This window comes from Spermophilus citellus (genome assembly GCF_964194105.1).
Source record: "Spermophilus citellus genome assembly, chromosome: X".
NCBI lineage: Eukaryota > Metazoa > Chordata > Mammalia > Rodentia > Sciuridae > Spermophilus > Spermophilus citellus.
In genome coordinates, this window is record NC_138190.1 from 14,691,893 (window position 1) to 14,716,933 (window position 25,041).

General features: G+C 35.4%; 1 protein-coding gene across 8 annotated transcripts in view; it reads right to left on the reverse strand.

Moving 5' to 3' along the window:
• BCLAF3 (BCLAF1 and THRAP3 family member 3) overlaps window positions 1-25,041 on the reverse strand; it is a 55,682-nt gene that overhangs the window by 12,870 nt on the left and 17,771 nt on the right. For 4 of the 8 annotated variants that reach the window (XM_081277207.1, XM_081277204.1, XM_081277206.1 and 1 more), the window contains exons 5-10: window positions 17,802-17,977; window positions 15,867-15,981; window positions 15,105-15,168; window positions 13,467-13,582; window positions 6,423-6,537; window positions 4,729-4,824 (exon numbers count right to left, since the gene is read on the reverse strand). In XM_081277207.1, coding sequence (XP_081133333.1) covers window positions 4,729-4,824; window positions 6,423-6,537; window positions 13,467-13,582; window positions 15,105-15,168; window positions 15,867-15,981; window positions 17,802-17,977 — 682 coding nt within the window. The remainder of the gene's footprint in view (window positions 1-4,728; window positions 4,825-6,422; window positions 6,538-13,466; window positions 13,583-15,104; window positions 15,169-15,866; window positions 15,982-17,801; window positions 17,978-25,041) is intronic. The other 4 variants (XM_081277210.1, XM_081277209.1, XM_081277208.1 and 1 more) reach the window with 3 other exon arrangements.

A 25,041-nucleotide genomic window follows, 5' to 3' on the forward strand; every position in this document is an offset into this window, starting at 1 on the left:
TATGAAGCAAAACTCTAGGCACACTTTAAAATGTAATAGGACAAGTTTAGCACAAACTGAATATTTGGAGGCCTAATTCCAGGGAGTCAGGAGAAAATATTGTAGAAAGTTAAGACTTTGGTGACCCAACATGCTCTCTCAGGCAAAGTTAACTATAACATTGTTCCGAATTTACTTAACAAAACCTATACCTAATACTTCATGCAAGGGAAAGACTAAACAGACCACACCCTTTTTTCTGTAGGCATTGACAATTTAGTGGAGTATTTGACAGGCAGCTAGTCTTACTGATTTTGCCAACAGGAGTCTATGGATATACAAGACAAGGGCTATCCAAACTTGAAGAACATAAAACAGCATTCAGCTCTACTGGCACAAACAGAAAGTTATATTCTTCCAACTCTCCTTACCACTCAAGAGTTAAGGATTCAACCAGTGTTCACTTATTGGGCAGAGACAAAGGTCAGAATAAAAGTTGCAGACTCTCAACTTCAAAATAGCAGCACTGCATACAAATTCATTTCCCCAATTTTTTAAAGTAAAATCAGAACTCTACTCAGAAGATTAGTGTTTATCAGTATTTATTAGTATTATTTTCTGCTAATTTGCTTTCATTTTCTCAATTTCTCAAGCAAATGTTCACAGGAAAAAGGAAATCCCAGCTGGGCACAGTGGAGCATGCCTGTGATCCCAGCGGCTTGGGAGGCTGAGGCAGGAGGATTGCAAGTTGAAAGCCAGCCTCAGCCACTTAGTGAGGCTCTAGGTAACTCAGTGAGACCCTGTCTCTAAAATAAAATATAAAAAGGGGCTGGGGGGTGCTGGGGTTGTGGCTCAGTAGTAGCACACCTGTCTGGCATGTGTAAGGCACTGGGTATGATCCTGAGCACCACATAAAAAATAAATAAAGAAAGAAAATAAAATTATTATGTCCATCTACAACAACAACAACAACAAAAATTAAAAAGGCACGGGGTGGTGGGGCTGGGGATGTGGCTCAGTGGTTAAGTGCCCCTGGTTCAATCCCTGGTTAAAAAAAAAAAGAAAATCCCAGCCATTCAAAAGGCTAGGGCAAGAGGATCACTAGAGCCCAGGAGCTGGAGATTCAACACAGCAAGGCCCCATTTCAAAACAAAACAAAAACATAAAAGGGAAACACAATCTAGTTATATGTAAACATTTGATGACAAAGTTGAATAGAAAGAGTTTTGTCTTTAAATCAAATTCTTTCTTTTTTTTCTTAATTTAAAACACCCTGAGTCACATTTCAACTATTACATGACCAGGGTCCCAGTCAATAGTGGCCTCTTTTGTAATGCCTGGAGGAAGAGTTTACTATTGGTAATCCACTAAGGCTTAAAACAAGCTAAAATTATAAAAAACAAATAGGGGCACATTTGCTTTGCAGAAAATTAAGCTCTGTGAGGGGTGAAGATCAATCTTCTATGGCTTCTTCAGGCTGGGAAGATTAAGGGATCAAAATTTTGGGGGGTAGAAATGAGATAGGGATTTAGGATAAGGAGAAACAGAATCTTAAGGCAAACACCCTTAAGCCACTGAAATGAAGAAATCAAGCCACTGAGATGCAGAAAACACAGTTGCAAACCTTGGCCCACACCCTTGAAAAATGAGGGAAACCCACAAGTGCAGGAAAGCTGGCAAGAAAATTGTGCAGCTCCATCCTGAATCCACCTCCAGTCCAGCCCCTGATATAGCCCTTCTATAAATATGGACCCCCAGCCCAAGTCAGGGCTGTTTCGCACTGTCTAGACAGCCTGCAATTCTCCCTTATCTATCTTCCTAAATAAACCTGTACATGCCTTAAAAAAAAAAAAAGAAAGTTAAGGTCTGAATAAGCCTGCATATTCCTAAATAGATAGCAAAGAGATGATTCCTTCAACATGAAGCACTAACCAATAGTAACTCTTAAATAAATATAAGATTAAACATACCATGAGCCATTAAAGAAATCAATACTATTATTCACTATACTATAATCACTGCATTAAATGAAAAGACTCTTTAAACGCTATCCTCTGACAATAAAATTAAGCAGCAACTAAGGCAATGCCAGGAAAAAAAATATATTGGGGCTTAGTCATGTGAGTTGCCATTGCTGGAGCTGCTGTGCTTAAAAAAAAAAAAAAAAGGATCACATATGTATATATCTTTTGGTGGTATTGGCGATTGAACCCAGGGCCTCACATGTGCAAGGCAAGCACTCTACTCCAGTATCAAAATATAAAAAAAAAAATAAATAAAAAGTAACTAAAGGGGAGACAGATACTTGTGAGGCTATGAAAGGGGAGAATTGGTTATAAGACCTTCAACATTAAAAAGATCAAGCTTGTTCTTTAGCGAAAGCCATATGATGTGTTATACTGAATTACAGCTTTACAATTATGGCCTGAATAATATTTAGGCATGTATACAGAATAATTAGAATGTTTAGGTTCTATAATAATTTTCAAAGACTTGGTCACTAGGAATGGATTTTAATCTTTTTAAAATTTGGATTTTAGTTTATTTAAGTTCCATCCTCAGAGTACTTAGCAAAAGGTAAAAGATAATGGGAATTATTGGTAAAACAAGTGTATAGATGTTGTATTATAGCAGAGTAATTAAAAGAATTAAGTAGATTCCTCATTTTACTCTTTTAGAAATGGGGATATCATACATGATGAAGCACAAAAATTATTTATTCTATGCTCATTTTCCAATTATTAAGGTTAGAGGAAATTTCAGATGAAGGAGAATCATAATAAGACACTATAATTTCATTGACTATATGCACAAACTTGATATATCAGAGCTAATCCTGAGATTTACATGGTCCATTTTTGCTTACTATACCTTTGAATTAGTCTAATTCATGTAGAAAGTAATTTTTTTTAAAGAGAGAGTGAAAGAGAGAATTTTAATATTTATTTTTTAGTTTTCGGCGGACACAACATCTTTGTATGTGGTGCTGAGGATCGAACCCGGGCTGCACGCATGCCAGGCGAGCGAGCTACCGCTTGAGCCACATCCCCAGCCCCAGAAAGTAAATTTGAACAATTTTTTTTTCTTTTTTGTGGCACTGGAGATTGAACCCAGATGTGCCATACAATTGAGCTATATCCTCAGACCTTTTTAATTCTGAGTCAGGGCCTTGCTAAATTACCCAGACTGACCTCAAACTTGTGGTCCTCCTGCTTCTGCCTCCTACGTAGCTGGGATTATGGGCATGAGCCACTTAGCCTGGCTAATATTTTTTTAGGAAGGATTATCTGCTCACACTATACACTATATTACTGTGAAAAAATTATGAACTTCTAAGTAATCATAACATTACAAAACTTTAAATGATTGGTCAAGAGAAAAGATTATTGCATAAATTTTGAAAAATATCTAACAATGCTAAAGAATCTTCCCTTAAATAAAAGGGTAAGAGGAAATAAGTCTTGTGATGATCTTACAAAAATACAACAATCAACTAGATCTGAGTAATGAGAAGAGCAATATGTAGAAGCACTGAGATCTGCAAATCCATCTACACTGCCTCTAGGTGATGCAGACATCACAATTTCAGTTGATCTGATGCCTCATTACTCAAGAGATTAACAGATGGTATAAAACATGTTTATACCTCTATGGATGTAGCTATTATTGAAAACCCAACGTCATTCATGTTTTATATAAAGCACTGGATAAAAATATAGTCTATGTAATGCCTACAAATTATGCTATTCCTAGTAGAAAAAAAATGCTTTTAATATCTAGAAACTTTGTCAAGAAGCCAAGTATTTACAGAAGATCACTCAACTACCCTCCTAAGTCCATGGTTTTGGGATAGTTGGTACTACACCTTTTTGCTCAATACTAATTTGCCCCTAATCAGCTAAGCACTTTATCAAGCCTGCCTGGGACTTTCACACACACACACACACACACACACACACACACACACACATATACACACAAAAAAAGCTTTAATTCTTTCCTTCTTCCTTTTTTTTTGTGTGTGTGGGGGAGAAGACAACACAGAATGAAAAATATGAACAAAGTACCTGTCATAAACAAGAAATTTAGACAAAATGGATTTTAAAAGCACAGCTTTTGAGAGCAAGGAGAGAAATACAACACCTGGACTATTGCTTTTATTCCATTTGTTTGGGGGATGAGGTGTTTTAGGTAATCAAACATGTTGGCTAATTAAAAATTATCATTTATATTAGCTATAGAAATAATTAGAATGTCATAAAATATACTTTAACAAAGTTGTCTGGACCAGAATCTTTCTCTGATGAACCAGAAGTCCTCTCTGATGGTTGTGTGCCTATCTATGGGCAGGGTTTTTCCATTGGTGATTCCTGGAGAAGCATGAGAGCTCTGTACTTAACACCTTAGAGATTTAAGGATAGGCTTAATAGGAGAGTCTGGGACTTTGCCTGTCTCCCCATCTTGTGTCACTCCACCTATATCTGTCTTGTGCATGTGTATTTTCAAGTAATATTTGAAGAAAGGGTTTCACTGGTTAAATAAAAATTAAAATCAAGTCCTGAGGAAGGGGTGATTAATAAACTAATTATAGTCAACTGTAAATACTAGAAATAAGCATATAAACCAGAAACACTAGTTTATAGCTACTATTTGAAACAATACCTCAAAATAGCTTTTAATTATACTAAGAATATTATGTTCAAAGCATAAGCCCAAAGCTAGAATTAAATGGAAAACAACACTCAATACCTTGAAAGGTCTTTTAAAGCCTCTTGTATTTTGATGGTTTCCCTCAACTCCAAATGGTTTTTGAGTAACAATATCCTTTCTCCGCATAGCATAATTCTGCATGAAAAAGTATTAGTGTGGGTTAATATGCTTAAAGACTGATTTTAAAAACTAGTTTCACCATGTAAAAGATACATGTTTAAATATACAGGATTAAGAACTCAAGGCAGCCAGGGGTGGTGGCTCCCACCTGTAATCCCAGCAATTTGGGAGGCTAAGGAAGGAGGATTGCAAGTCCAAAGCTAGACTTGGCAACTTAAGGGGACCCTGTCTCAAAAAATAAAAAGGACTAGGGATGTTGCTCAGTGGTAGAGCACCCCTGAGTTCAAACACCAGTACCACAAAACAAAAGCAACCAAAGTTGGGACCATGGAGCCTAGCTGTGGGAACACATTTCTCCTTCTTTGACATGACCCACACTAGTTGGTGAGGGGCCAGTTGCATCCATGCCTGTGATGAGTGTCAAAAAACAAACAGAAGGGCTGAGGTTGTGGCTCAGTGGTAGAGCACTTGCCTAGCATGTGAGAGGCCCTGGATTTGAACCTCAGCACCATGCAAAAATAAATAAAATAAAGGTATTGTGTCCAACTACAACTAAAAAATCAATATTAAAAAAAAACCCAGAAAAATCCCTACTCTTATTTAATGCAATGGGTGACTTTTAAAAAATGGACTATGAATCTAGCATTTATTTATACAGGCCTCCAGGATAGGGAGATAAACTTATTACTATCAGGAGTTGCTAAAGAATTCCTACTCGTTAAGAACACAAATCCCCAATACTGCAGGTTTGGCTGACTCAGATAACTGATTTGAGGTGATGTTCCTGCCATGGCTTGGAAAGTACCAGAAATAAGAGAAACAACTACATTAGTAAATCTGTAACCACAAAGAACTTGAATCCTCTGACAGGAATAAAAAAAAGAAAAAAAAAAAAAGGTAGAGCCCATTCTCAAGACAGTTTCTTATTTCTAAAATCAACAATCTTACAACCTTCTATATGCTCCATTTTCTGTGGAGTTTGATCAGAGGGAGGATTGCAGGCAGCTGCTGACATGACTCCTGATGATCCCCACTAATGATCCTCCCTTTGAGTGTGGATAGGACCTAGTAACTTGCTTCTTGCAATTACAATATGATACAGTAATGGGATGTTACTTCTGAAATTAGGTTACAGACACAGATTCTGGCTTCCATCTTTCCAGTCATTTCTTATGGAAGGTAGTCAGCTGACATTCTGTAAGCTGCCCTATAAAAAGGCAAATCTTTAAAACAGAAAGTAGATTAGTGGTTGGCTGGGGTGAAAACAGGGGGTAACTAACAGGCATGTAGGCTCTTATTGGGTAGTGAAAATATCCTAAAACTAGATTGTTGTGATAGTGATACATCATCACAAATTTACTAAAAAAAATCACTAACTTTTACACCTAAAATGAGTGAATTTTACAGTATGTAAATTATATTTTAATGAAATTGTTCCCCCAAAATTCTTTAGTATTATAATAAATCCAGAGATTAATATTTCTTTTGTCACAATAACTGTAAACCTCAAATGAATCTTCTAACACATACTTAATGCACAGTTATAGGCATTTTGAAAATATATAGTTGAGGAGAATGTACAAAAAATGAAAATTCCGGAACTCCAATCTTACTATGTAAGGTTTCTGAATAAATTTTCTAAAATTTGATTTTACAAAATGTGTAGGTTTTTGGAATCCATCAGCATGAATATTCTTCACCTTTGAAAAACTGGAACGTTGATCATTCCTAATAAAATGAAAGAGAGAAAACAAGAATCTTTTATTAGTTTACTTTTATCCAACAAATAAACAAAAAAAAATTAAAAAGCCCCTTTAGAGACAATTAAAGTAACACAACAGTAAAACTCAATGATCTTTCACTACTAAAGTTACAAACATTAGTTTTTAGGGCTAACACCCTCATTTAAAAAAAACATTATTTAGGTAAGTTGGCAGTAATCAATAGGAGGGGGAAACAATATTCCTTGTATTAGTGTTCCCAATCTGAGGTTCAAGGACAGGCTTCCTGGAGGCTATAACTCATGTGAAATGTGTGTTTTCAGAGGAAAGACTGTCGCTGCTCTAGAATTTGGCGGCACTGCCCCCCACCCTGTCCTTACTGACAGACTCCCCTTGGTAAAAGCACTAATGACTTGGCCTATTCATCAGAGGTGAGGTATGAGACTGGCCCAGGGTCACCTCACTCTGATACTGCTAGGCCATGGATACTGCTAGGCCAGGGCATTAAAAGGAAGCCTTCCTTCTCTTGATATTGAGAGGTCCTGAGGCCACCAAGTGCTTTTTCCAGGGAGCCCTATCATGGAGGGAGGTCCTTCTTTGGGCTTTTCCTCTGATCCTGGACGCCTCACTTCCACAGCCCTTAGGGAATTCTCTTCCTACATCTTCTGCAGGCCTTGCTCCATGGTAAACCAGCCATTCATGACCTCAGCCCTACTTCAGTACCTCCATACATTCCCCACTGACATCAGGATGAAATCCATACTCCTCATCAGGACCTACAAGGTCCTCCAGGCTCTGGCCCTTGCTGCATTGCCATCTGCCTTACTCTAGTCTCCCCAACACACACACACTGAGCTTCCAGGACATTTAACTTTATGTGGTTCCCAGAACACTCCAATCTCTCCTGTTTCCACCTGCACCTGTAGTTCCTTCTGTGATCATTTCCTTCCACTTAGATGAAATTTAGCTCCATTTGTACCTCTTCCAAGGAAGGCTTTCCTAAACCCCTCTCTGGTAAACTAAGTACCACAAAATGCCACATGCATAAAATGTATTTGGGGTGATAACACCTATCTCTTCATGTTTGTAACTACTGGTGCACCTGTGTGTTTAATGGAACAAGCTGCAATTCCTTCAGAGAAGGTAGTTAAGTGGATGGTTCATTTTGTGGCCCCAGCTCTGACCCCCAAACCTGACAAGAAGAAGACACTCAGAGTTTTTTAAAATGTAAAAAAACAAAAACAACAACAAAAAAACCCAAAACAAACACACACAAAAAAACCCATGTCCTGTTAAAATACTCATAATAAGAGAGTAAGTCAAAATAGTAGGGTGCTAAATTATATACTGAGTATAATTTCAGTTATTTTAAATACATACATATATGCTGAGAAAAAAATGATAGGAAATGTGCTAAATATTAACAGTGGTCATCTCTAACTGGTGAAATTAAAACTGCCTTATATTTCTATATTTAATTATATTTTTTCCCAAATGATTATCATTAGCATATATGACTATGTCTATAAGGAAATGGGCTTTTAAAAACTCTCTTTGCAAGGCACATATTGGAAAAAGGAGTACAGGTTGAGCATCCCTAATCTGAAAATCCCAAATCAGAAATGCTCCAAAATTTGAAACTTTTTGAACACCAACATGATACCACAAATGGAAAACCCCACATCTGACCTCATGTGATTAAAGACTCTGTATAGATTAACTTAAGGCTATATGTGTAAGGCATATAGGAAACATAAATATATTTCATGTTTAGACTGGGTCCCATCACCAAGATATTTCATTATGAGGATATTCCAAAATAAAAAAAAAATCCTAAAGTTGAACCACTTCTGGCGTAAGCATTTCAGATAAGGGACACTCAACCTGCAGTATCTAGAATAGATAAAGAACTCTTATACCTCAATAATAAAAGACAATAACCTGATTTAAAAATGGGCAAGGAATTTGAACAGAAATTCCTTCAGGTAAGACATACAAATGGCCAATAAATATATGAAAAGATGCTCAACATCATTAGTCATGGAGGAAATGCAAATTAAAACCATAATGAAATACTACTTTATACCCACTAGGATGGCTATAATCAAAAACACAATGAAATACTACTTTATACCCAGTAGGATGGCTATAAAAAAAAAGACAACACCTATATTGGTTAACAGCGCTACTTAAAATAGTCAAAAGATGGAAACAACACAAATGTCCATAAACAGAAGAACAGATAAACAAAAAGTGGTATATCCAAACAACAGAATATTATTCAGCTTTAAAAAGCAATGGAATTTTCTGAAAAGGGAAGGAAATTTTGACATGATACAATACGGATGAACCTTGAATACATGATACTAAGAAGCCAGACAAAAAAAGACAATTTGTATGATTCTACTTGTATGAGGTTATCTAGAATAGGCAAATTTATAGAGATAGTAAGAAAGAAGGTTATCAAGGACTGGAGGGGAGGAAGGAATGGGGAGTTATTGTTTAATGATACAGAGTTTGTTTCTAAAGATGAAAATGTTCTGTAAATGGATAACAGTGATGGTTCCATAACACTGTGGTTATACTTAATGCCAATTAACTGTACACTTAAAACAATTAAAATGGTAAATTTATATTTTGCCACAATAAAAAAACTGAAACACGATTCATTGATAAATTTTGATTCTTAAGCAGGCAAATGAACACCCAGATTAAAGATCTATTTCTCATCCTCCCTACAACTAGACATGGACATGGGACTAAATTTTTAGGCCAACAGTGTTAAAAGTGTCATGTGTAAATTTCAGGGAAAGACTAGGATGAGGACATGATGGCTAGAGCACAACCAACCACCTTGGGACACAAGGCACATGCTGTGTGCAAAGGTTAGAGGAGGAGCAAGGTCTAAGGAGCCTGGTTCTTTGATGAGTCCCATCTACTATGCCACCTTGTCATGCAGATTTCCTACCTCCAATCTTTTATTTTATTTTTTTTTACTTGAGACCTTTTTTCTCTAGTTTGAATAATCCATTCTCTACCTAAAAACAACAGTGATCCTTTTAAAATTTAAGTGCAATTATATCTCTTCTCTGGTTAGAACCCTAAATGTTTTCTAATTTTACTAAGAGTAAAAAAGAGTCTTCCATCTTTTTCAGTCCTTCAAAGTCCTTCACGCTTTGACTTTCTCTTCCTTTTCTCATTTTATAACTCACCAGCTCCCTTTCTAGTTCTTAAGCAAGAGCAACCATATTCCTGCCTCAAGGTCTTTGAATTTACTGTTTCCTCTCTTGAAATACTACCCCCGCCAGGTAATCCTATGGCCAAATACCTTAATTCACATCCCAGCTAAATTTTTAAAATCATATCACACATCATTCTTTTCTATTTTCCTCTTCTGCCTTATTTTTCATCTATTACTTCACTAACATGTATTTATTTGCTTATTTTCTTTCTTCCACCATTAAATTCCAAATGCCACAAAGGCAAGGGCTTTGTGTATACTTTTATCACTGTATCCCTAGTGCTTAAACAGTAACTATAGAACAGAGGAAATATTTGTTGAACATATGAATAAAAGATTCGCATGAAGTTCACTCTAGTTTAGTATAGATTATTACAATAGCAAGAATAAAAACTGATGATTTCCTATAAGCTGACTAGCTAAAAAGGAAGTCTTGACAGTTTGATGTCCTTTTGAAGTACACTGACATTATTTTTAAGCACACATAGCCCAAACTTATATAACACATCTTAATTACATTGTGGGGAACTTAGTAACTCTGATAAGAAGAGGGAGAAATAGTGTGTCAGAAGCCATGGAGACTTCAGGGTAGAGACTGACCAGAAGGGAGAACAATGGAGAATATCAGGGTTTTGGAAATTAGATGAAATCCCTGAGAATCAGGTTTGTTGGTGAAGTTTCCTAAGGTATCAGAGAACAGGAATCCAGGTAGATAGGCATTCTAATTTAAGTATTTTTGGCCCTGTCTGCTGCTTTGGAAAGTCTTCATTCATTAAACAAATATGAACTTAGCTCAAGGCAATGGGGATACAATGGTGAGCAAATAGACACAGAGCCTGCATACAATGTTTTTTGTGGTACAGAGGATTGAACCCAGGAGCACTCTACCTCTGAGCTACAGTTCCAGCCCTTTAATTTTTTTTTTTTTTTAATTTTTGAGACAGGGTCTCACTAAGTTCCCAGGCTGGTCTCAAACTTACGATCCTCCTGCCTCAGCCTCCCAAGTTTCTGGAATTACAAACATGTGCCACAATGCCCAGTGAACCTGCATACAACTTTTTAAGGAAAAATCACACAGGTGGGAAATCACTTCCTCCTATGATTTATGATTTTATTATGTTTCATTCTTCTGAATGTCTATGGAAACTATATACTGACTTGATTAAAAAGGATTATGTAAAAACACAATGAGATCAATTTTTATAAACTGAATTTCTAAGATATAAAGATGAAGTGTCTTTTATTTTAATAAGGAAATTGAATTAGGATAAAGAGATAAACGGTTCTATATATAAGAGGTTCTATATCATTTTTGAAAAAAAGACAGTAACAATCTTATCCATACTGGCAATGATGTGGAGAAATTGCTGTGGAATGTAAAATGATACAGTCAATTTGGAAAACTATCTGGAAGTTCCTCAAAAAATTAAATATAGAGTCACCACCTAATTAATCAATTCTACTTGTAGGTATCAACCAAAGAGAAATGAAAACAAATTACACAAAAATGTTCATAGCACCATTATTCACAACAGCCCCAAAGTGGAAACAATCCAAATATCCATCAACTGATGAATGGATAAACAACATATGGCACATCAATACAATGGAATATTATTCAGCCATAAAAAGCATCCTCATGCTACAACATTGGATCAACACTGAAAACATTATGCTACACAAAAGAATCAGTCACAAAAGCCATACACAATATGATGCATTTATATGAAATGTTAAGAATAAGCAAATCCGTAGAGACAGAAAGTAGAAGAGTGGTTGCCAGCGGTTGGGGGAAGGAGAAATGGGGTACAGTGTTTCCTTCTGAGCTGATAAAATGTTTTGGAATTAAATAATGGTGATAGTTATAGAACCCTGTGAATATACTAAAAACTACTGAATTGTTTACTTCTAATGGGGAATTTTATGGTACGTAATATCTCGATTTTTAAAAACCCTCATGGCTCTATGTTCCATACCAACTATCCAGTAGGAATTAAATAATCCTGGGGCTGGGGATATAGCTCAGTTAGAGTGTTTGCCTTGCATGCACAAGGCCCTGGGTTTGATCCCCAGCACCAAAACAAAACAAACAAAAAAACATAAAATAATCCAACACACCCAGCAAAAGATACCTTGTAGGAAGACATCTTTGCATGCCTCAACACTATTTTCAAAGCTGACACTGATAAATTTTATGTTAACTTTATACACGTCACTTTACTTAATTTTAACTACCACTACAAGGCAAGTATAAATCTTATCCCTATTTTACACTTGAGGAAACAGAGACTATGTAACTTGCCAAAAGTCAATTACATAGCTAGGGGTCTAAGAGCAGGAATATGAAATCGGGTCTAACTTCAGTACTCAAGTTCTAATCATTTCAGAGGGTAAAGACATATCCTGAAACACTACACAGTCTGTACAATATGCTGATTATCTTAAATCTGCTTGAAAAATCCCATTTCTTGGTACACTGGGTTTCTTAAGTTTGCTGTCTCAAGAAAAATGTGACAGTTTGTGACATTAAAGGGCCCAGTCATGCAATGCATTAATCATATCATATTAGGAGACTGGTGATTTTCACCCAGCAAAGGAAAAGATTTTTACTATTTTACTTTCACATTTTTCATATACCACAACACACAGTTTGATTATCTTTTAATTAGTTCCAAACTTATTGTTAGAATCAAATCCAGTTTTAAACAAGCTCCATCTATTTCAACTAAGACTTAGTTAGGCATAGACTTGACTTAAAAGTCTAGTCAAATATTTCAGTAATTTGATACTATGGACTATATAAAAAACTATTAGCACTATCCCTACTTTCTGGGAGATCTACTGCTGATCCGTTGCCATGCATGGCATCAGTTCTTTAAATATGCCAGTCATTTAATATGCATAGCATAATAAGTTGGTTTTATCATAATTTTTTTTTTTTTTTTTTTTTGTTCTGGGAATTGAACTCAGGGGCACTCAACCACTGAGCCATATCCCCAGCCCTATTTTGTATTTTATTTAGAGACAGGGTCTCAACTCAGTTGCTTAGCACCTCACTTTTGCTGAGGCTGGCTTTGAACTTGTAATTCTCCTGCCTCAGCCTCCCAAGCTGCTGGGATTACAGGTGTGTGCCACTGTGCCTGGCGGTTTTATCATCATTTTATAGAAAGGCTATAATGACTCATCAAATTTGTGCAAGATCAAACATCTTATAAATTGGAAAGAGATGAAATTCAAATGTAGGTCTCTACATTTTCTACTACACTTGCCCATTTCATGGATAAACATCCACGAAGAGTCCTGGAAGAGAACTGTACTAACTTCAGGAAATTTTGCATTATTCAGACTACTCCAGAATCTAGGGCAGAATGTATCAGTTTTAATCAGCTTGAGCCAAACAGTCCATAACCTTGCTGGTCTTGGCTTCTGCTAATATTAAAAAATCTCTTATACTTATCTCTAGAATTATGAAGTCCTCAAATATCCACCTACCCCATAATTTTTCTTATTTAAATCAAGATGCATAGAATGATTACTGAATAATTTTGAAACATTTTAATAGATTTTATTTAACCATAGAAAATGGATTTGAAGGATCAAATTCCTACACTAAAATTATCATCACACAAAAAAACTGGAAAAATGCTTAAACCGAAAGCTCCCTGATAACAGTATGTTTTTCATCTACTGATTACCTCTCTGAAGCACTAGCTATGTGAAAAATGTGCTCATCTTCATTCTGTAATCGTTCTTTTCTCCTTCTTTCAATGTCATGTCGTAGGTCATTTGGATCTATTATTTTGACCAGAGTCTGAGGAATTTTGACAGAAGACAAACCATTCACATTACTGTTAGTTGCACAAAGACCATATCTAACAAGAACCTTATTTAAAAGTCCTAAATAAGTTATTTTGTACTCATCCTGCTTTGGTAGTGTAAACTGAATCAAATTTTCTGAGACACAATTGACAATACAGTCAGAAAAGCTCCTAATATTAAACCAGGAATCCCACTTTGAGGATTCTATCCCAAAGAAAGTGCTGTCTACTTAAAAATATTCCAAGTACTATATTTAAAAATAACAAAAAATGGAAGTAACTTAAATGTAAAAAAAACTTTAAAGGGAAAGGGAAGAACAATTAAATAAATTATGGTAAATAACTCAAAAGAATAATGTACAACCATTTAAATTAATAAATACTATGTGGAAGTCAACATGGAAAAACACTCATTGAAAAAAATTGAAACTTTAAAAGCCTCAATCATAAAAGGTCATGGGGAATTCAGAGATTTTTACATAAAAGGCATGTTATTATGAATTAAGTAAAAAGAAAAAAACATACAAAAGTGCATATACTATGATAGTGATTATGTTAAAATGCAAGATGTAAGACTGCACGAAAAGATGATCAGATAATATTCTGTATCAAATGGTTGAATTACAGATGATTTTTTAAAAAAAAATCCTTAAATTTCCTACAAGTTCACTGTAATACTTTGATGATTAGAAATTTTCTGAAAATATCATTCAATAGATTAACCCATCTAAGATTAATCAAATCTATAATTTCACATGTGAAAAACTTTATATATATTCTATTAGAAATGTATTAAAAATATCTTTTCTATAAAAACTTTTTACTTTCAATGAATAAATTAGCAGTTCTTTTACAACCTAACATACTTTTTTTAAAAAAGAGCTTTATAGTTATACATAGTAGTTAGGTTCATCCTAACAAATCACACACGCATAGGAATTTGTTTTCAGTTCAACTTGAAACATTTTAAAACAAAAGCCACTTTTCTTACTCCTTGGCTAGTCAAGATAGTCTTTCTAATTAGTAAAGAAATGGGAGGTGGATGGGGGGGAGGTATTGGGTAGGAACCAAACACGGGACAGTAAAGAAATGTGACATTTCCATTATTTTGCTAGTTAATGTTCCACAGAATCTTTCAAACACTCTCCAGTAAATAGAAGGTCAATATCAAATGAAACAGTTTCTTTTCATTCATTTCATGTACAATTTAAAAATATTTTCCACATGACTGGAACATACTTTCTACAAGCTTCACAGTGTGGAGTTATGGAATAAATATTAAATGCTAAAATTTTGTTACAAAGCTGTTATCATAAAGGATTGTCCCTTTTAAGGAATATTTTTGTCTTTTTGTCAGCATTCTTGTGCCAACCTGGCCAATGATCATAATCACTTGGAGAACTTTTGAAATTTCCTGGATCTCAACCCCCAATCACCAATCCCTTTTCCCATTAGTATACCAAAAAAAAAAAAAAAAAAAAAGATAATCTCACATCAAAACTTGTGTTCACTTACCTGATCTGGTTCATATACCATAGTTTGTTTACTCTGAAGGTCAGCCAAAGACATGTCTATTCTCCTAAAATAATAAAGGCATATTACAATTAAATAATTAGATTATGCACTGATACCTTGATTCTACTACTACAGAATGGAATTTGAAATAAAGCAGGTATATCTTGGAACAGGCAAAAGAAAACTGCTAACAGGTAATTTTTTCATCTATATGGTATATGGCAATTTCCCAAGAATCTAGATCTTGTGAAGCACATTTCAGGGAAGTTTTAGGGGTTCTCAGATCACTAGCCTGTGTAACTTCAAACTTTATTCTGGTGATATATTGCATTCTAATATTGATTCAACTCAGCTCACAAGACAGGGTGCACCACCTGCTCGGACAAGTGCCAGCAGAAGACATGTTTTCATCCGGCTGCCCTCAGAACAGCCATTTTGATCACATGATTTCAATGGCTTGACAACTGCCTTTCATTCTTCCAGTGATAACTTCAGTAGGTAACTACTATAGACACAGCAGAATCAAAGTTAGGTAGGTAAATATTATCAAAGTTCTATACATTTAAACAATGCTAGTCATTGGTTTCAATGCAATCTATTCCATTGATGTGCACTGGCCCAGTACCTGCTTGGGTAGATTCTGTTTTTATGTCAGATACACATTCCTAGAGTCTCACGCAAGTCCAGGTGAGCAAGCTCAGGAAGCAACAGTTCTGAGGTTTACTCCCATGGTTAAATGGGAATATAGTAATCAATCATTACCTGTGAATTTCTGGATCTGAATTCAATTTAATTTCTTTTGCATCTGCATCATGAGTACTTCGCATTTTTGAGAAACGCTCATTTAGAGTAATGACAGGTGATGGAAAATAATTTGCTGAAAAAGGAAACAAATAGTTTTATCTCAATGTAAAACTCATTCCACTTAAAAGAAAACATCCAATGTTTTCTTTTGAAAATACACAGGACCTAAACTTACTTGGCAGACTAATTTGCAGTGTTTGCATGTTTTTCCCAAGCCCAAGCAAGAATTAAAACATCTGATTTATGAATCCAAGGGGTTTTCTTCCTATCTGACATGTCTGCTTACTTATCTAGGGGAAAACAGTAGTGCTCTCAAAGTGAGGACCTTTCTACTCCAAGGTAAGACACTATTTGGGGAGCTCTACAGTTCAATAAGAGTAAAAATTAACTCCACAAACAATCCTGAAACATCACAAAAATTCTGACAATGCTAAATGCTATGTTCGCATACCACAGAAGGTCTTCCAATACAATTTTGTTTCAATTAACATTAACTGAAGTTCTTGAGGACATTCTGAAATCAGCTATGTTGCACAGACTTTTAATAGGTTAGAGAGAAAGAAAATACACATGCTCCATCAGAATGCTACTTAAGCAATCCTTTTCCCTAACTTATTGTTCCTGTTCTGAGATAATCTCCTGGACTTTTATGTTATACCAGCCCCCTTTCTGCAAATAATTACACTTGCTTTGGGTGAGAGGGTAACTGTTTCAGACAAACTGCATACTTTATTATTTATTTATTTTGAAGTGCTGAGGATCAAACCCAGGGCCTCACTCATGCTAAGCAAGCATACTACCACTGAGCTATACTCCCAGTCTAAAACTGAATGCTTTCAAGAAAATATATGCCTTAGCTTGAGGGATGCAAAGAAAATAATTCATTTTTGAAATATGTTTTATGAAGGTAAAAAAGATTAATGCAATTACTAAGTAGTATAAAATAAAAATTCTTAAAGGCCTCCAGCTTATAACACTCACAATTGCCTTATTTTTGTGGCATTACTGGTAGAAGCAGTTCTATCACTGAATTTTCCAATTAATGGAAAGTTGCCAGAAGCAAAAACAAAACAATTTAATGCAAATCTTTAAAGTATTTATTATGCAATTCTCTGATGTCATAAAGTATGCCAAAGCAAACTGGAATCTTTCATTTATCACTTAGCAATATCCTGATGGCACAAAGTCCCAGTACTGCTCTCAGGGGATTTTAAGAATATCACAAAATGATCAAGACTTCCCGATTGCTTGAGTTTCTTTTTTTTTTCCTTCCCCTGCTTCTTCTTCCCTGTTAGGCTATTGGTTATTGCATCTCACTGATTTCAGTATTGTAGTCTTTTTTCAGTGGTTGACCTCTCTTTTCTAACTTGTGATTTCTAATCTACTACCAGTTGAAGCACAAGGTTATTGGAAATACATCATAAAGAACAACTATGCTGAGGCTGGGGCTGGGGCGCAGTGGTAGCACACTTGCCTGCTATATGTGAGGCACTGGGTTTGACTCTCAGGACCGCATATAAATAAATAAAATAAAGGTTTATCAACAACTAAAAAAATAAATATATTAAAAAAGAACAACTATGGGGCTGGAGTTGTGGCTCAGAGGTAGAGCGCTCGCCTGGCATGCATGAGGCATTGAGTTTGATCCTCAGCACCACATAAAGTAAAATAAAGACATGGTGTTCACGTATAACTAAAAAATAAATATTAAAAAAAAGAACAACTAGGCTTGAATGTATGCCTGATGATCTCTCCAACAGATTCCTACTTCATAATCTAACTTACAATGAAATATTACTATTGAAATATATCACAGGTATTTACCTATTATCTCGTGAAAAGCCAGCACATTATTTTTCTGTTATCCCTAATGTATGCATAAAATATACCAACCTTTAACTTGATGGATTATTGTTATGATTTCCTGAGCAAATTCTCCTGTAGGTTTGTTTTCAGTATTCTGAGTTGAGTCAAGATGTTCAAACACTGGATGAAAGTTCCCACTTTTCCTGCCAACAGCAACCAAATCATGTGACATCTGTCTCTCTGTGGAATAGCTAGAAGAAACCCTAGAATAATTTGCAAATGTTTAACTAAATTTGAAACTATTCTGCTAAAAAAAGAACTTACTAAAAATTAAGAACTATAAAACTAAAAAGACATTTATCTTGTCATATAATTTAGTTATTAGATTATATGATATAAAACATGTACAATAATAAGTAGGAGAAAACAGCCATAGATAAGTAGTTCTGAGTTCAAATCTAAGATCAGTAAACATTTGTCACTTTAATAATAAAAGCCTCATAATTCTAAGTGAAAAAAATTTTACTTCAAAACTACAAGGCATTAAAGATACTTAATATGCAAAAAATAATCAATAAGATTATTTTCTATTTCTAAATGGCCCTAACATTGTATATCCAGCAAGATTATACTATCTTAAAATACTACCACACTTTAAAAGTTGATGTCAAACATACAAACCTCTGACTTCAGAAAAAAAAATTTATATTTCTACCAGTAATGAGAAGCTTAGAATAGTATTTCAAAATTGAATTCAATTCAAAATTGAATTGCTAAGCAATTAATCACAAAATCTCACCAAGCTCTTAGAAAATATTTTGGTTGTTAGCAAAGTTATGATCATTAACATCAATTATAGTGTTTGCCCTAAATGCACCCTTAAAGAAATGCTACCATTTATTATACAACCCCAGCGATTTTACCATTTTAATACCTTCTGAAGCTTTGTAACTTTTGTTAAGAGCTCTCCTGATCTCTAGGTACTACTATAAAAGTAAAGATTATGAAAAAAAGCTAGTAATTATTGTGGGCTTATGGAATGCCAAACATGAGGGCTTAGAGTTTACTAACATTATCTCATTTAATCATTACAATTTAATCTTTATAATCGCCCTATGGAGAAGGTGCAAGGACACTGAGACAATGGATGTTGTTTTACTTTATATCCCAAAAGTTGAGTATTCAAATGAACATTAGTCTTCCAAGTTTCATAATGGGAAACTATGCTTTCTTCCAATAATGCTGCTCTTAGCTTAAAACTATTCTTATATTCTTCATCTAGAGGCACTTAATGAATTAAGGAACTGTCTCATTATTTTATATTTATATCTCATATTAGACCCAAAACAGTACTAATCAGCTTATACCTATCTTATCCCTCTGTATATAGCTCAAATTCCTCCTGGCTCTTCCCAAAAATCAAGTTCATTGTCCAAAGATGAGATTTACAACTACTGGGTAAATAACATCAATTTTAGTATCTATATAATACTTATTCTATGTATAATATAATAAAGAATATATTCTTTCTGAGTATGCTAAAGACTGTGAAGATAAATCCAAAGGAAGCCTTGAACTATGTTTTAAATAATAGTAGCACCATTGTAATATATAATAACTTATAGCAAAAAGCAAACAGATGTTTGGGGGCATAGGTGCATATGTGCACATATCTCCTTATTTAAATCAGTCATGCATCCAAAATTGTCTCTGGGTCCTGAGGGGTTTACAGATATTCTTTAAAAATTTTAACTCCTGCTGGGTGTGGTGGTGTAGGCCTGTAATCCCAACAGTTCTGGAGGCTGAAGTAAGAGGATTGCAAGTTCAAAGCCAGCCTTAGCAACTTAGGGAGGCCCCAAGCAACCTGGTGATACCCTGTCTCAAAATAAAATATAAAAGGGGCTGGGGATGCGGCTCAGTGGTTAAGTGCCCATGGGTTCAATTTCAAGTACCAAAAAAAAAAAAAGAAAAAATTTAACTTTTCTAACAAAATGATTTTAAGTGCCTATTTATAACTCATCAGAGCAAAGGCTTCCATTTGACTTTCTATGTCCCCTGCTCCTCAGAGCAGCACTGCTGGAGAAAATTCCCTGCAAGGCAGAAACATGGAAAAGTGATTTGCAGCAGGTTGATGTCACTGCTGTAGTTTCTTGATTCGTTAGGAGGACTTTCATTAGAAAGCCCATTTCCCTTCTTTCCTCCTAATTTGCTGCAAGCTTCCCACTGTGTATCCGATAACTAGCTAAGAGACATTTACTGGTAAAAGCAAGAACAGCCTGTAACAGTTTCCAATAATAAACAATTGCAAATTCTTTCTGTTTAAAGGGGTTTAACGTTAAAAAGGCCTGTTCCATACCAAAAAAATAAAGCTTTTAAAAACATTTTGAGCCAGTCACAGGGGCACAGGCCTGTAATCCTAGTGGCTCAGGAGGCTGAGACAGAAGGATTGCACATTCAAAGCTAGCCTCAGCAATGGCAAGGCACTGAGCAACTCAGTGAGACCCTGTCTTTAAATAAAATACAAAATAGGGTTGGGGATGTGGCTCAGTGGTTGAGTGCCCGTGAGTTCAATCTCCAGCACCCCCCCCCAAAAAAAAGAAACAAAACAAACAAACAAAAAAACGTTTTATAAGCCAGGCATGGTGGTGCATATGTGATCCCAGCTACTGAGAAGGCTGAAGTAGGAGGATCACAAGTTCAAGGCCAGCCTGGGGAATATTAGCAAGACCCTGCTCAAAATAAAATAAAAAGGACTGGGAATGGATATTGCCGCTGGGTCCAATCCTCAGTGCCACAAAAAAAAAAAAAAAAAAAAAAAAAAAAACCTAGGTGAAAAATAAGTTGTTTGAACAGAACTATTAAAATGGAGTATCTACAAGGATAAATCAGTTTATAATTATTTTGCAGCCTCAGTTTCTGTTTCTGCCAAGAGGAAATCAGCTGATAAAGGTTTCCAGTTTTTCACCCAGTAATTATCAAAACTTACTTGTGATTTATTACAAAGTAATTACTGGCAACAATTTCTCCTGTCCCCATTCCACACCCAACTCTCAGTCCATAAGAGTGCTACAGTATACTTTGAAGTTATTTTTAATTCCTGAGATTTCATTGTTTAAACTTGTTAACATTTATCCTAGAGTTTTCTTGCTACAAGATTTTTAGTTAAAAATATTAAAATTTTCATTTTCTAGAAAACATATTTAAAATAATATAACCCAAAAATAAGTCTTTAAAACAATTATGGTATTTGTGCTACATTAAAAACCCTCTTTAGACTTGAGAATTTAAAATGTTCTAAGCCTCTACATTTGTAAATCTAATCATCTTTTGATTCATATTTTCCTTTTTACTATTTCTTATGGCACAGGTTGATTAACAAGTTAATAATTTTAGGAAATACCCCCAAAGCAAATAGTTAAGCTGAAAAGACAAAATGTTCTCATTTGAAATGCATTTGGACAGTTTTAAAATTAAAATACAGTTAAAAAAAACTGAATTCTAATAACATTTCCAGTACTGGTCTCATTAAATCTTCCAAGTTCCTCTGTTCCCTCTCACTTTCCCACTAAATTCTCTTCTGTTTTAGGATACTTCCACTGATGTTCTTCCTTGTGTTGTACTTAATAGCTAAGGCAACCTAAAAACTGCAATTAAACCTTAATTTGCTATTGTCCATACTTAGGACTCATCAAAAAAAAAAAAAAAATCAACACATGGCAAAACAACAAAATCCCAAACCAACAGATTCCCCAGCCCTTTGGAAGCTTATAATAACACAATTCATATGAAACATACCAAGTTTTTCTTCAACCAGCAACTAACATCTTACATAGCATACTACTGTTCATAAAGCACTTACCCAATTGTGTCATTTGCTTTTGCCTCCCTAAAGACACTTTAGAAATTTTGGAGAGAAATGTTACAGAGACAATGACTTCCCTTACTTAGCATCTCATTATCTTTTTTCACAAAAGTCCTCAAACAAGCCTTGCCAGTTCCAATACCCAACTAATCCATCTTAGAGATGTCAATCTGGGCTGCCAAAACTGAATCATCTCCCTTTTCCTATGAGCTAATTCAGGTTGAGCAGCCCTAATCAGAAAATCCAAAATCTACAATGCTCCAAAATCTGCAACTTTTTGAGTGCTGGCAAGACATGACACCACAAATTCCTGTATCTGACCTCATGAGACAGGTCATAGTCAAAACATCCAGGCACACTAAAAATACTATATAAAATTACCTTCAGGCTCTGAGTATAAGGTGTATATAAAACATAAATGGGGGGGGGGCTGGGGTTGTGGCTCAATGTTAGAGTGCTTGCCTCGCATGCATGAGGCACCGGGTTCGATCTTCAGCACCACGTAAAAAATAAAATAAAATAAAGATATTGTGTCCACCTAAAACTAAAAAAAACATGAGGGGCTGGGGTTGTGGCTCAAAGGTAGAGCGCTTGCCTAGCATGTGTGAGGCACTGGATTCGATCCTCAGCACCACATAAAAACAAAATAAAGACATTGTGTCCCCCTATAACTAAAAAATATTTTTTAAACATGAATTTCATGTTTAGACTAAGGTCATAACCAAGATATCTCATTATGTAAATGCAAATGTTCCCAAATTTAAAAAAATCCTAAATCTGAACCACTTCTGTTCCCAAGCATTTCAGATAAGGGATACCAGACCTGCAGTATCAAATCAGGCTGGCAGTCATGACTTGCCTACCTTCTTAGTCTCCTTTCTCTCTGTTCCTTTTCAGAACCACCGGGCTCAAAGTTCCTGGGTATGTTTTTCTGCCTTCATTAACCTTTATTATATAAAATGTTTTTCACCTCATTTTCATGTACCAAAAACATACAAATTTTTGAAGCTTGGCTCACAGGTCAACTCCTGCACGAGGCCTTCCCTGAATCTCCCAGTCTGGTATCACCTGTTCTGCTGCTCAGCCATACACCACCCCATGAATCACTGGCTGTACTGTGGTATTGCCAACATTACCATATTCATCTATAAAACCAAAGGAGAAAAAAAGATCCTAATCTTATTCAGCCTATACTTTTGGGGTTCCCAAAAGGCTGTCTCAAATAAGATGGGGCCTCAAAAATACCCAGTGAATAAATAAATGATGAATGGAAAATGACTTGACCACTCTGAAATAAATGTTTCAGCTAAGAAGATAATAGATTTTAACATTTTATTGAGGCCAATTTAATTTTGATTTTTAAGTTTCTTAGCTTACCTTTTTACATTTTTTGTTTAATTCTGATAAATTTAAATTTAAAATATTTAGTTCTTAAATATTTTGCATACGAATATGCAAAAGTTCAGAGAACTATATGAGCCTTCAAGTGCCTTGTCAACTCAGCTTCCATAGCTATCAACACATGGCCAATCCAAGCAAGATTAGAGAAACTTCAGGTTAATTGGGGCCAAAAGAGTATAGCCAGGTGACCTGCCCAATGTCACAGAGCTGCTCAGTGGCTCACAGGAAGACAAAAACCTATGAACCACAGCCCCTAACAGAATGTTTACCTCTCTCTATCAGTTTCCCTGAAAGACACAAAGAGAAGCTAGAGTAAAAACCAGAAATGAGGCTGGCTGCAGTGGCACATATCTGTGATCCCTGTGGCTTGGGAGGCTGAGGCAGGAGAACTGTGAGTTCAAAGCCAGCCTCAGCAACTCGGTGAGACCCTGTCTCTAAATAAAAGGGGTTAGCAATGATGGTGGAATGTGATGGACATCACTATCCAAAGAACATGTATGAAGACATGAATTGGTGTGAACATAATTTATATACCAGTAGAGAAATAAACAATTGTTCTCTGTATGTGTAATAAGAATTATAATACATTCCACTGTCATGTATTTAAAAAATAAAATCAATAAAAAATGAAGTATTTCACTTAGTGAATACTAAAATAAAAAAAAAAGGTTGGGGATGTGGCTCGGTACAAGGCTTTAGTTTTTTAATTCTATGTAAGAGCAAGTATCTCCACCTATAGGCTATAGGTTACCTTCCTTCAAAACTCTAGCTATGGGTTTTCACACTGTTCCCCATCTGTGCTAAATCTATTTCCTCAGCATCCTCTGGCACCTATCACCCACCTCATCTCTTTTTAGAATGGGGAAAGATCTGATTGGGGCAGGGAGATCTTCTTCGTATCTCTTCAGTGGTAAACAAAGGACTAGATGCAAATGTGGCTGGTGTACTCACTCAGCTCACCATCAACTCTGATAGCCAACCTTCCTTATCCCAGGTGTCTTGTACCAATATCTGAGGAAATTAAAGGAGCCTTGGGTCCATCGGCAACAGCTTATTTTGCTCCAGAAACTAGAACTGCCTCCTCCTTCCCACTTTCTCCTCTCTCCTCCCTTCTACTTCCCTGACCCGACATGAAACCAGCAACTCACTTCATCTGCTTTAAGGCTTCCAGATGTATACAACAATTCATGCTTTGGGTACACAATGATCTTAGTAGAAATGTTCATATTGTAACTCTCTAATTTACATTCTGAAACATATATAATTATGACTCATATACCTTCTACCTCTGATAATGAAGTTTCTTACAGTGAGTCACTAGAATTCTTCTTTGTTAACAGCAGTACTAACTACACAAGGAATATTCAAGCAAGTGTCTACCTATTGCTGTTCTAGATACAAACTGGAATCTAGAAAGATCACTAGGCGATACCTTTTTAACCATACTAATAACTGACCAAAATTAATCAAACAGATACACAAAATATCTATCTTAGTATTTCAAAAAAAGTGGATAAACTCTCTCAATTTTAACCATCAAATAAACCTTTCTCTGCACTCTATAATTATGATTATTTTAATCTTTCTTAACAAAGAAAAATCTAATTTATGTTAATAATTGAAAACATAAATTCTATTGAGGGCATTAACTACCTTTGTTTTATGGGTACTTCTTCAGTCCCCACGTGATTAAATCCAACCCACAAATCTCGTCCACAATTCATTATCAACAAATAATTATAATCACAGAGAAAGCTTTTGTTGACTATGATGCTTTATCAAACTGAAAAGATGCACACATTTTTTCAGTTATTTATTCTTCAGGTCTCTGAACAGAGAGGTTTTGCAGTCAAGGCTCTTTATTACACAAGCCATCCTGCAGGCCCTGGGCAGGTATTCAAACATGTGCTGCCAAACTCCACTGATAGATGATGAGATTTCATATAATTATAGTTTTTAAATTTAAAACACAAGTGCAGTAGCTTCCATTTTTGTGGAAGCTCATTTTCGTGATCCATGATGATGATCAAGCTTCCATTTCTCATATCAAATTGTAAAATTAAC